Source organism: Fukomys damarensis, unplaced genomic scaffold, assembly GCF_012274545.1.
Source record: "Fukomys damarensis isolate Sample0158 unplaced genomic scaffold, DMR_v1.0_HiC HiC_scaffold_39, whole genome shotgun sequence".
Taxonomy (NCBI): Eukaryota; Metazoa; Chordata; class Mammalia; order Rodentia; family Bathyergidae; genus Fukomys; species Fukomys damarensis.
Window position 1 is genome coordinate 26,715,433 of NW_022900951.1, and position 13,734 is coordinate 26,729,166.

General features: G+C 37.1%; 1 protein-coding gene across 12 annotated transcripts in view; it reads right to left on the minus strand.

Moving 5' to 3' along the window:
- Positions 1–1,314: 1,314 nt before the first annotated feature.
- Dmd (dystrophin) overlaps positions 1,315–13,734 on the minus strand; it is a 2,130,457-nt gene continuing 2,118,037 nt past the window's right edge. For 5 of the 12 annotated variants that reach the window (XM_033760402.1, XM_010608509.3, XM_033760404.1 and 2 more), the window contains 2 exons: positions 8,628–8,659; positions 3,773–3,862 (listed from right to left, as the gene is read on the minus strand). In XM_033760402.1, the coding sequence (XP_033616293.1) occupies positions 3,851–3,862; positions 8,628–8,659 (44 nt within the window). In that variant the 3' untranslated portion in view covers positions 3,773–3,850. Of the gene's footprint in view, positions 3,863–8,627; positions 8,660–13,734 lie in introns of all 12 variants that reach the window. The other 7 variants (XM_033760403.1, XM_010608516.1, XM_010608515.1 and 4 more) reach the window with 3 other exon arrangements.

The following is a 13,734-nucleotide window of genomic DNA, read 5'->3' on the forward strand; positions in this document are numbered from 1 at the left end:
GTGCCACACCTACTAACACTATTCTTGAGCTTTACACTCTCCTAATATTTCTAAAATCACGAGCAAAGGCTGCACCTAGCTCATCCAGGGAGATGCTGCTTTTGCCTCCCACATCTCCCTGGATGAGCTGGCTCCTGCCTCCTTCACAGCTAGGACAAGAAGCAGAGCAGGGCAGGGGGAAGGAAAGGAGTCTCCATCTTCTGCCCAGTTGGTTCTCAGGCATTGCTGTAGGCCCCTTTCCTAGCATTCACACAGCCTGAGGTCTGGTGTCATTAACAATGAAAGTAGTGACATGAAATCCCTTGAGAAGCAAAGTGTAAACTATAAACTGGTTTAATCCAAATTCTTAGTAAAACAAATAAGAAACAAAACATTCATTATGACCATTGCCCTACAAAATTTCTCTCTCAAGCTACAAATGCCCATTCTTTGACTCAATCTCACTGCTAAGAAGAGGGTCTACAGATTCATTTATGTACAGGTGAAATTACGAAATAAGTTGTACAGTCTTATCATAGTAAAAGACTGACAACAGGGCCAGGGATTTAGCTCAGTGGTTCCGTTGCCTGCCTCGCAAGCTCAAGGTCCCGAAATCAATCCCTGGTACCAAAAAAAAAAAAAAAAAAAAAAAAAAAAAAAAAAAAAAAAAAAAAAAAAAAAAAAAAAAAAAAAAAAAAAAAAAAAAAAAAAAAAAAAAAAAAAAAAAAAAAACTGACAACTTACACATCCTGCCAAAAGGAACTGTTTCAATAAAATGTCCTACAGACATATACTGGAATATTATACCATTATGAAAAAGAAATGAAATAGCATTTCATATATTGAGTTGGAAAGGTCTCCTGGGTCCCTTCTTAAATTTAAACAAGGTGCATAACTTGGGTATGGACAATGCTATATATTTTCTGTGACATAAAGATAGAACATGTAATTGTATACTAATAAAGACACTAGGAGATTAATAAGAGTCAACTTCCTTGTAATTTGTTTGCTCAGAAGGCAGAGAGGAGGATGTGCAACCACCTTAGGGTGACAGGGACTTTTCACTATTTGCCCTTCTAGATTTTCATTTTCCAATCTTATGAATGCATTACTATTTAGAAATTAAACTGGGTGTGGTGGTTAGCATCTGTGGTCCCCATGGCTTGGAGGGCTGAGAAAGGAAGATCACTTGAGCACACAAATTGGAGTCAGCCTGAGCAGCACAGTGAGACCCCCTCTCAAAGCCAATAGGTTCAAATGAAATTAAATAACTTAAAACAAATACTACAGTCCAGTGACACTTTTTTTTGTAACATAACTGCGTGCTTTATTGAGATACACAGTAAAGCAGTAATATAATACAATAGTAAGGCATATATTTGGTGAAGTCTGATATGTTGTGAAAATGCAGTAAAACTGAAGTTTAAAAAAATAATTAGTAAATGTTACAGTGTTGGTGTTAAAACACAATATATTATGATACTCAAGTAAGAACCCAGTACCTGAAAACAATGACATAACATGCCATGTGATGTTGATGCTTCAGTTACATTGACTATGATTTACACTTTAATACCTTATGGTTATAAAGAACACAATATATCCAAATTAAGCTTAAAACTCAGCGATAAAGCTCTGTTTTTATTCATATATTTTGACAGACCCACTCCAGAACTATTATCTAAAAGATAAAACAAAACGATTAAAGCAAAATTATGCACTCTACCTCTGATTTTAGAGTGAACTTTAAAACTTATTAGGATGTAAAGCAACCCCTTGTTTTAAATCTTGGTTAAAACACATCTGTGAGTATAGGAAAAGTCCAGCATCACATAAAGAAACAAATCCAAGACTAAAACCACATTTCCTTGTAATTTGTTACCTTAGAACTTTGGGGTTTCTTTTGGAAACAATAAAGGAAAAAGAAAATAAAGAAAAATGTCCACACAATAGACGAGTGAAGCTGTGAAACCGGTGTGCACAATTACCAAGAACACCCCAAAACCAAAATGAGGTAGCAATAGCATGAGAAGCTGTGTCTGTTAATTATCATTAATAAAATGGACAAAACTCACTCTTCAAAGTTAATTACACTTGATATCAGAGTAATAGATTTGCAAAATAACAGGATACACTGATTTCTATTGAATTAATGTTTTTTTTTTAAATGAAAGAGTAATAGAATGACATGAAAGAGGAAAGCTTTTCCTACCAGTCCGTAGCTTTCCCTCTTCTCTTTTTTTCCTCCTCTCTCTGAATTGTGTGTCGCTATATTTAACACCCGCCTAATTCCCAAGAAAGGGGTTTGGAGACGCTTTTGCTTTTTAAACACTCAAAATCATTTCCCTTCCACTCACAAACCTGTGTGGAATTAGTTGCAGAGAAATGCAAAAGGAGGAAACATGGTTGATAGGCTTCTGGATTGTTATTTACCAGGGTCACAATGTGATGGGGCTACTACTGTCTTACACATTTTTTTCCAAGAGTTATTTTAAATTAAGTCTCGCGGCATTCAAAAACACACCACAATGGGGAAAAATCTAAATAAACAACAATAACATCAAAGCCACACACTTTAACTGTGAGAAGGCAGAATTATTGAGCTGTAGTTAGAGAGCATACATGTGGATGATTATGAACATTCATCCAAACCTTTACTTCAAGAGCAGCTGCTCCCTCACAGGGATCGGCTGGGAATCCATAGCCTTCCAGCCCTGCCATCATCTTCCTCGTGCCTGGGAGTTAAAAATGCCTTGTGATGCTCTGATTGCCATGGAAGCATCTTTAAATCTAAATTGTGGCACAGGCAGCAGCAGGAAGCTGAATATATCAACCAACATATTATAGTGATATAATAAGTCTTGTGTATTCATTCAGATGTTCCTTTTTTAAAAAATTCAATACTCTAGTTGTCAGTGAAAAGTTTAAGATGAGAAACATCTGGAGCCCCAGATAAGGTTTTAACATGGCAGTTCCTTTCTGGTTTCCAGGGAAAATTCATCCTGGACCAAGCAGGTAAGCCTGGATGACTAGAGGCAATGTTTTTCCATCAGGAGGTGGTAGGAACATTTGAAGAAATGTAAAAGGTCTATAGAAATTCATATCTATCTATATACCTATAGTATTTATATACTTAGACATATAGATGTGTAAAACGAAAGCTTACAGCCAGCATCACTCAGTTAACAATTCTCAAAAGAGCAACATGAAGTAGTCATTTGGTGGCGTTAGCATTAAGTCCTATCTTTAATATGTAAGAAAAGAAAAACGCCATGAATTCCATATGAACATCACGCTAAAACAATGCAAAATAATGCGCTGCCTCAGTTCGTGGGTGTCAGTGTGTGTGTTCTTGTGTGTGTTCTTGTGTGTGTTCGTGTGTGTGTGTGCGTGTGTGTTCGTGTGTGTGTGTGTGTTTGTTTTTAGGGGTTTTTATAAACAACTTTTTTTTATAAAGCACACTTTAGTTTACAATCTTTCTTTGTAACTGTTATAAATTTTTAAACAACCCAAAATGCGTTCCATATAAAGAAATGGCAAGTTATTTAGCTATCAAGATTTTACATGTAGTTTTCTTATAACTTTTTTGTACAATTGCATAGACGTGTAAAACCTGCCATTGTTAACAAAACAATAACAGACTTAGAAACTACTGAAATCTACAGTATAGTACCACTACCCTTCACAAAAATATAGATTTTATTTCTTGTAAACTCTTACTGTCTAATCCTCTTTGTTGTATGAATATTATAAAAACCATGCGGGAATCAGGAGGTGTAAAACATTTATTCTGCTCCTTCTTCATCTGTCATGACTGAAACTAAGGTCTCCATTGCTCTGCTCAAATCATCTGCCAGATGGAAAAGGCTTCCTACATTGTGTCCTGGAAAACAAAGGGGAAAAAAAAGACTTAAAAAGATGAAAGGATCATTATTCTGAGTCTTTACCATTCAGAAAATAATTCCCCATTTCTGGGTGAAGACAACACAGAAGATGCATTTGAACACAAAAGGATCTGAATTTCACCAGTTTCCAGGAAGAAGCAAAGCCTTGTTAATGAAGCACTGTGCATGGTTAGTATCAGCTTAATACTGGATCAGGCTACTGGTGTCATTTAAGTGGAAAAATGTCAAACGTTGCATTCATCTTCCCAATGTAAACATCATATCGAAAGGATTCCATGGATAACCACACAATTCCTGTCACAGCAGGAATAGTTCATGATGAGAGATATCTTTTCCATTTTCTGTATTTAGGACTTACTTGTACTCCTGATTTTTTTTTACTTCTAAACTATCACCACCATAACGATCACCACCCTAACGATCACCACCCTCATCAGTACCAACACCCCCCACCCCAGTACCATCACCTTTCTGATCATCATGTCCACCATCACACACCACGTGAACCTTTGTTTTTAAGGCTGTTTCAAGTGGTGAAGGGTAGTGGTATTATGATGGAGGTGACCATTTTCTCTGCTTTTATTGGGTTGAAAAGTAAACTTGTGAGTTCACCTTTTTTGTACACTAATAACACTTGAAGTAGAAAGCTTCAGAATAAAAATCTCTCTTTGCTCCAAATTACTCTAGAGCCTAATTATAATATGACCCACCTGGATTATATGGATTTGCACATCCTGTGAACCCACATTTGATCTCTTCCTCTATGAGTTTTAACTATCAGAACAGTCTTTTAATAATAATGTGGCGTGACCTAGCATTAATCCTCCAGCATGGAACACAAGAGCAGCATGATGTCCCTGAGTACTCTGCAGCAAAGTTCACAGGTACAGTAACATAATCTGAGGCATTATAGATTTCCTTTTCTTATATGTCCCATATTTTATAGGGCTAATTTTAATTCTTGAACATTGATAAATCATTCTGTTCAAGTCCTGCTTTTGGAACTGAAATTCTTTACTAGGCTATTATTACCTTGCCATGTAGCAACTTTACAGATTCTCATAACAATTGTTAAAAATCCCAATAAAAATTAAAGATAGAATAGAGCAGGTTCTCTGTTCTAATATTTATTTCAAGTGTTTTCTTTTTTTAATGAAACTTGGAAGAGGGTTCATGGGCAGGCCTTTAAACCATAATGGCACCAGATCAAATTGAAGACTTCTTAAAAGTTTAATGCCATTCAGGCACTTGTATGAGATATCAAGTTTCTAAATCTCTGAGTTTTATTAGTGCAAAGAGTTTCAGTAAAAGCTAATCATCTTTTAAAAAAATGACTTTGGATTTCGGTTAGACCACAAATGTAAAAATTTTAAACAAAACAAATTTAGTCTTCATAAAGCGGACAAATAGTTTAGCAGCCCTCAGAAAAGAACTGAAATCCATCTTTGGTTTTTCTCTGCCATAAAAACCACAGGAAAACACAGTGGGTCTACAGCTGCTCCTTAGAGCTCAGAATACAAATACACATCTGAAGCCACTAGGTCAGAGGGATTCCCTTGTAGCTTATTTCTGACTGTATAGCAATTCTAGGAAATCTGCACAATTATTCATGCATAATTGAAAATGGACACACAAACTTCAAGTTCTGAATCACTAGCAGTCTTAATAGCTATTAAAAAAGCCAGTAAATATATCAAACTCAAGGTAGTCCATTTGGCAGCTAGAAAATGCATTATAAACATAAAACAAAGGGGTGAATTCAGTTTTTCCTGTTGGCTTTTTAATAATACAAAGGTGCCTTCTGTTGGAGGAAGGGTCTCAATGTGTAGTCCAATTGGGCCTTGAGTTCACAATGTAGCCTAGGCTAGCCTCAAACTCATGATCCTTCTGCCTCAGCCTGAGTAGTGGTATTACAGAGGTGTACCAGCACATCCAACAACAACAACAAAATGCCTCTTTAAATTGTATACTAGTGGATGCGAACTACAATTCAAAAGAAAACATAAGTAAATGCATTTGCAGATTACACAGCCAACTGGTACTTCTCTTCCTTGACGTGGTGTTCAGTTACTGTCTGGAAGAAAAATTCTCATGCCTCTAAAGAGTTCTAAGTTCTAGGGGTATCGTCTATTTACGAAATTTCCCACGCTAAATGGAGGTTCATTATTCTTAATATACCATACATTCTCACAAAATGTTTGGTGGCCTTTAACTTATTTTAGACTGTACAAAGTTTACAATTGACCTTGTGACCATCTTTATGCTATAAAAGCAAGTAACTTTTTAGAGCTACCTCACCCTATCTAGATTATGCTTTTGGTGACCTCATTTATAAATACCTGTTTCACCAAGAATATTGATTCCAATCTGTTTTTCCTGTGGAGATTTTCATTAGATCCAGAAAACACAATTCTCTTTGACCAAATATTGCCCCAAAGAATCATACCTCAATCCAGTGGATGATAAAACTGCAGTGTGACATGGACACAGAAAAACAGATTTGTATCTTGGTTCTACTATCCATGTGTGGAAGGCAGAGCATTAATGAGGTCATTAACTTTATGTGACAGATTGTTCTCAAGTCAAAATTAAAATTTCATACTATCAATGTAAGAGGCACTGAAGAGCAGCCAGGATTCAGACATTTGCAATCAGCTTCAGGCGCAAGTTGACACAAAAATATGCCTATAGAAAGTATTAATTTAATCCATTCTTAAGCAAGGATTATTGAACACAAAGGCAGCATGCGTTGAACATTAGGGCAGTTTTATGTGTTTCCAAGTTGGCACGAACTGCAACACATTTACTCTCACAAGCCACCACTGCCTAAGGGAGTTGTTTTCCACTGTGATTGGAATTGAGACTTTCTGGCAAAGATCCAAGACCTCAATAGCAATCTGGCACTCTATTTTTTTTAAAAAATACAATTCCCAAATAAATGGTTAGCTTTCAATTGGCCAAAGCCAACCCAGAATATCACAGTGAAATTTGCTCATCTTTTCTTCTCTATAATTTAATGTCTGAAAAAAACAATCTGGTCTACTATGAATTTCGGCTGTTTTCATGGCATTAAAAAAAAGTCATTATTGTTTTGATTCTCTGGCTTCTGGAAACTTATCTCTCATCTCTCATACACCTATGATAGTAGTCTCCAAATGCTTTGAAACTTTAATTCCTTTAATGTGTCCACAAACAAAACATGTTCGGGGGGGGTGTGTGACAAAATTATGATGTGATTTTTCATTGAAAGTTAAAATAAATATTAAGGGGCACTTACCATAAGAACAGACTCAAGAAGTCCCACATATGAAGTGCAGGAGCTAGGAGCGTTCAATACTTCAATGATTCAGGTTTCTTTAATTTTTCTTCCCAGTCTACCACTCCTTCCCAGGCACCCAATTTTCTAAAGCTTTGGCCTCAAGGAAGAACTGAGGTTTTGAAATAGACACACTGAGGATCCTTAAATTCATTAGAGTTACATGGCACGGTTTTGGCAGAATTTTGAGTCTGATTTCTTATGTTTAAAAGAATCAGTGGCCATGCTAGAACATGCCATTGCTAAGGATCCACAATCTTCTCATATGAAAACTTTCTACCCATCCATCTGATCTTCCAGAACAGTGCAATGTCACTGATATCACATGGAAGAATTTTCCTTCTCCCTCCTTCACATTAAACTCTTGGCAAGGACAGTTTTGTTCCACATGGGCTGTCACTTAACACTTTGTCATCCAAGAGTCACTCAATTAAGTAATTCAGTGTTCACAAAATGTTATTGGTAGAATGGGAGTAAGGAGCAACTTTCACTGTAAAAGTCCAAACCACATTTGGTGATAATGCTGTACCATGCCCCTCTTAACCCCTTAAAAGGCATTAATAAAGTCCTCAAGATTATAACATTCATATTTTTTAATTCAATCAGTTATCTTTCTATCTGGCTCCAAATGCCAATGAGAAAGAGTGGCTTCACAAAGGCAAGCTGAGATGCCGTCATCCTTTCAATATCACTTTCTGAAGTGGCAGTACTATGTCAGATTTAAGAGTGTGGCTCTGCATCCAGGCTGCCTGGATGCCAATCCTGGTTTTGTTGCTTTGGACACACTGCTTACCCTTTCATCGACTCAGTTTTCTTATCTGTAAAGTGGAGTTAGAAACAGTACCTACCTCATAGGTTTGTCATGAAAATTACATGATGGAAAAAATGGCAAGAGCTTGGCACACTGTACGTGCTTAGAAAAAAAAAAGTTAGCCTAAATGGGAAAGAAAGAGTGTAGGACGGAAGTAGGGGAAGAAAACAAAGACAAATTGAAGTCATCCCAGAAGCATATATAACCCAAATGCACTGGCAGAAAATTCTAAGGTCCTGGGACTGGAAGGAAGCTTTATGAATCATCAATTATGATCAAGGCTGAATTGATTTGGGAGACTTTGTGTTGCAAATGGCAACAGATGATGAACTGCACAATTCTGACCAAGGGACTACAAAGGATTGCCATTTTAAAGAGATTCCTGCTCTCCCCAGCCCCCCACCGTCCCATTGTCATGGTGATGACAAGGGCAATGAACAGTTGAGGAATGTTCCTCATGAGCTGCAAGTGGAGAGGCGACTACCATCCTTATGTGATGACACAATGTGTAATACACACATGCGCGTGCACACACACAAGTCTTACACAAAGGCCAAACACAGAAAGCAGGATGAGACAGACAGAAGCCATGGCTGTGGGCCTGAGTCTCACTAACCTCTCTCATTGGCTTTCCAGGGGTATTTCTTCCTTTAATAATAGAGGAAGAGGCAGAGATATCAGAAAATGGAAAAACATGCATAAATATACAGTTTCATACCAAGTTTCTTCTTTTACCAAACAAATGCTGTGATGACAATTCATTTATATTCCCTTCTGGAAAAAAGTAAACAGAAACAAAACAAAACAAAAACCCAAAAGACACATCTAGTCAAATAACCTTTACATACACTTAAAATCAATGTAAACAGGTAACATGATCCAGGAGACGTCATTTATAGAATCCATAGATTTCATGCATTGAACTGTATGAAAACTGGCACAGAAGAGAAATTTGAGAAATTGAGCATTATTTATAAGGGTGACTAAAGAATGTCAAACTTAGTGTTCAATAATCACAGAATCTCTTCATTTCCGACTTGACAATCAATACACTGAAACATAAAAAGTAGTTGATGGTATATGCCCAACGCCTGCACCCCAAATGCAAAGCAGAACCCCACAGAGGGGCTGGAATCCATATTCTTGGGATAATTTGTTCTTTGTGATAGAAGCTGAGCTTGTCCTTGATAGAACTGGGGCCATTTGAGAAAACATAAAAGATGAGGGGAAGAGGTAAATCACTAAAGGACAAGCCACAGAGGCAGATCCAAGGATGAGCTTTTAACCTCATCCTCAAAAATCCAACAAATACCAAGGGCATTGAAAGCTAATGTTTAATGGCCCACTTGCCTTGTTTTATAGAATCCTGCATGTGTATGCATTGGACCTATTTTTGAAAAATGATTCCAATGAGAAAGTATTCTAAGGTAATATTCACAACTGGACCGAACTTTAGGGACCTTTGCTTCTTCCTACCTAATGTCTTGGGCATGCAGTTTCTTTTGATCTCCAGTCTTCAAAAGTGGGCTAGGGACGTGGCTCTATGAGAGAGTGCTTCTCTAGCATATGTGAAACCCTGGGGTTCCATCCTCAGAAGCATGAAATAAAAAAATAAACCTGAAAAAGTAAAATCCTGGTTTTCAAACCACTTGACTTTAAGCAGTGGGATAGTTCCTAACATATTCTAGGGAGTTACAGCATTTATAGCAGATAAAAAGAGCTTTTCTCCACAACTCACCATGCTCAGTGCCTCCAAGAAAACTGACTCCCTGAAACAATTTCAAAATGTCTAATCTAGAATACAGAAGTAAGCAGCTACAAAAGAAATTCAGAAACCTTTCATAACTCAAGCTTAAGTCTCCAAATTTCCACTACACATTAAAAAGTTTTCTAGGCATGACTGACCCTCCTTCTGGCTCACCCTCCTTTCTCTGTCTTCCTTTCCCCTTCCTCTTTCTTCCTTGTTTCTGCCTTCTTTCCCTTCCTTTCTTTTATTCTTTTCGGCCTTTTTCCCTCCTCCTCTTACTTCTTGGTCTCCCTTCTGAATTTTCCTCAGAGTCACCAGATTTCTTAAGAGCATTAAGAACTGCAGCTTGACCACATGAGAGCTGTGCATACAAAATGTTCCCCAAACTGGGAAAACAGACTCCAAAAATGTGTATGGGCTCCTCAGTAGTGGGTGTTACCGGCGGCAGATCCATAACAGATGACAGAAAAAAGGGAGAACATCATTTCATCCTTGAGGGCCCAAATAAAGCATATTATGAATCTCTCACCCTTCCTTTTTTATTTACTTAGTGCAGTACTGGGGATTGAACCCAGGGCCTTTGTACTGAGCTATAGCCACGCCTTTATAAATACTTTTCAAAAATTTTAAGACAGTGTCTCACTTAATTGCCCAAGCTAGGCTTGGATTTGTGATCTTCCTGCCTCAGCTTCCCAAGCACTGCGATTACAGGTATGTGTCATCATGCCCATGTCCGGTGGCAAGTTTTTTCTTCTTAAAAAAACAAAAAACAAAAACAACTTTATACTCCATGGTTATACTGTCTGGTAGCAGAATTAATTCTATTCCTTCTAAGAATGTGAGCTCCTTAGGGTAAGGTCCCATGATGCTGCTCACCTACGTCTCAATCCTCAATACCTTACACCATACCTAGAAAATGTTAGCATTTGACAAATACTGCCTAAAGTGAATTGGTGGGGTTATGGTCAAGAGTCTTCGAAGTCATATGCAACTTGGCTTGAAGTGGTACCCTTTAGCTTGTGTGCCAGGGGCTGGTAAATCGTTATGGTTTGTAACTTTGATCTAGTTTTAAAATTTCAGAACTATAGGAAAAACAATTTTTTTCTATACTATAGTATGATTTTAGTTTCAGAATGTAATTATGATTCCTGGAATGATTAAGGTTACACACCTTTATTAATTCTGTACCTGAGCCATATTCATAAGTCAGTACCAACTGGCCACTGCCAAATACACAGCAGCAAATGATAGGTATTTAGTTCCAACTACTTCTTCAAAAGCCATACTTTACGTAAAATGGATCTCCCAGAGCCAAACTCTTTCTGGGTCCCTTGGGTCCCAATATGCTCATTTACATAGTGCCAAAAGAAGGGCATCTTTTTGTTGAAACAGAGTAGGGAGAAGTGCAAATCCTTCCCTGAATTGCAAACTCCATTGTTTTAAAAATATTTCAATATACGTGCAAATTGATTTCGTTTGTACTACTTATTTTAGTTCAAAAGAAAGATTTGTATTATTATGTTTCTTCTTTTTTGTAAGAATCTTTTTGGTCCATGTCTTTTACTCTGAATAACTATTTGGAAGATAATGATACACAGTGTAATAACTATTGTTATTCTCATTTCATTGTGTAATTTTTAGTTTTTCATAAAGTAAAAAAAAAATTGTTTCTTACCCTATGAAAAGTAGTTCTACATTGCAAAATTGAAGCTACTTGGTTGCATCATTTAAAAAAAAGCTTTTGATCAGCCAATAAATGAACTACCAGATAGGAGTCTTATTTCATAAAGACATTCTTTGGAAAAGAGCTTCCTTAGAACTTCAGTTGGGGTGTGCATCTGGCGATGTGGTATGTTGTCCAGAAATGAATCAAGAGAAAAGGGAAGTGTGCTGGGCCAGTCCCGGGTCTAAATAAAGGGTTTGCTTGGGCCTGGAGATGCCTAGTTTTTGGAAGCAGAATGAACGTGAGATGACTGAGTCACTATTTCAAAGTCAGAACTGCTTGCAGGACATTTTTGTCTCTGGGTACCCTAAGCTTCTTTTATCTGAGTTCACTGACTATTTTAAAAAGTTAAGAGAGAATTAATAAGTCCCTTTTTAGGGTTTCTGTTTCATTACAAGTCAAAGATGATTCAAATGGCCTTGCTTTAAATATTGAATATGCGATCTCTTTGATGAACATAGATATAAGTGTATAAATCAATTCACCGGTAATTTTGTTGAGCTAAAAGTTGATCAGCATTGAAATCTATGACTGTATTCATGTAATGAGTCAGAATGCACAGAAAATAGTAGTGGGAAACAGGGACTAGCAAACTTTCTCTGTAAATATTTTAGGGGTTATGAGCCACAAAGTCTCTGTAGCAGTTATATAATTCAGTAATATCTACTCTACTCTCATCAACAACATAAAAGGGTATGTATGGCTGTGTTCCAATAAAACTTTATTTCTAAAAACAGGCAGTGGGCCAGATTTGGCTGAGGGGTTATAGGTCACTGGTCCCTGGTATAAAGGGATAAATGGTCAAATCTTTAGTTAAACAGGAAGAAAACAGAATGGTGTCTGAAAAGGGGACACGAGTCTGTCTTTGTTCTGTGAGTATGTGTGAGAGTGTGTGTGAGTGTGAGTGTGTGTGCGGTACTGAGGATGAAACCCAGGCCCTCATGTACACAAAGCACACACTGTAAGGCAGTACAACATCCCCAGTCCCTCCTTTGTTCTTTATCTTGCTCTTTCACAAAATGAGCCATGGAACAAGATTTGAAATCTGAAAGACAGGAGGTTTCAGAAAACTGTTGGGTTGGTAATTGAGGGACATTTGAAAGAATGTATGTGAGCTTATTTAGGCAGGGATGGTATGAGAGGGACAGGATGGCATGTGCTGTTGGGGATAAAAATTATGTGGCACAAGTCAGTAGGCAAGAGCTTCTAAGGCAGCTGAAAGCCCACACACAGCACTGCTGTTTTCTTCTCTTACTGCACTAAAAGCTTATCTTGGGTCTTGTCATTAATTAATCTATATAAAGTGGCACCTCATTTTAGAGAGCCCAATACCTCGGGAAAGTGTTTCTCTTCTCAGTGCACATACTGTACACATAAAAATACATCTTAGATTGCTAAATGACCATAGATTTATGGACAAATTATTTTTAAATTATTTCTTTTGATTGGTTCACCTAGGTAGTGTTCCTATAAAATAATGGTGGACATTTAGAGAATGTCTTAGAATAATGACTTTTATTACACTGGTATTCAACTGCTACATATAGTTACAGAGACGGATCATAATTGGATAAATAGATTAGATCAAAACTGCCTAATATTCAGTGTTTAAATATGCACTGAGCCACTGAAACCCCTCAAATGGTTAGGATATCTAGAGATTAATCAGGAAAGATGTAATTGCAAAGCTAAATGTGCACTCATTCTCACCTTGAACACACTTCAGTTTATATTGCCTATTATGCAGGATAATGGTAGCCATCAGTTTATCACTTCACTAAATGGAGAGGCATGCTACCCTTTATTATTTGGATAACAGTTTAGTGGGGCCACTGAGATAAGATCAGATGCCTAATTTAACTTGCTGAATAGCCATGAGCAAGGAACTCAACTTCTTTGAGCTTCTAGGTACTCTGTGAAAAATGAAAGATAAAGATTAACTGATATCTGAAGGTCCAACTCCAAGTCAAAATGGTAGCACAGGGTAAAAAAGAAGGTGCAAATTTAAAATATACAATTCACCTGTCTATGTACTTTGTGTAATCATGAAAAACATATTTTTTTTTCAAAAAAAGGCCTTTCCTCTGTGAGCAATTAACTAACAGGCTTAAATAAACCATGAGGTGGGATTTAATAGCACATTTCCACTAAATGTCAGACCTCTGGCTCTGACATCTGTTTTGAGTTACTCAAACAGCTGTTTGAAACAGCTGTAGCAACCACAAACTTAATTTTTTTTTTTTTTTTTTTTTT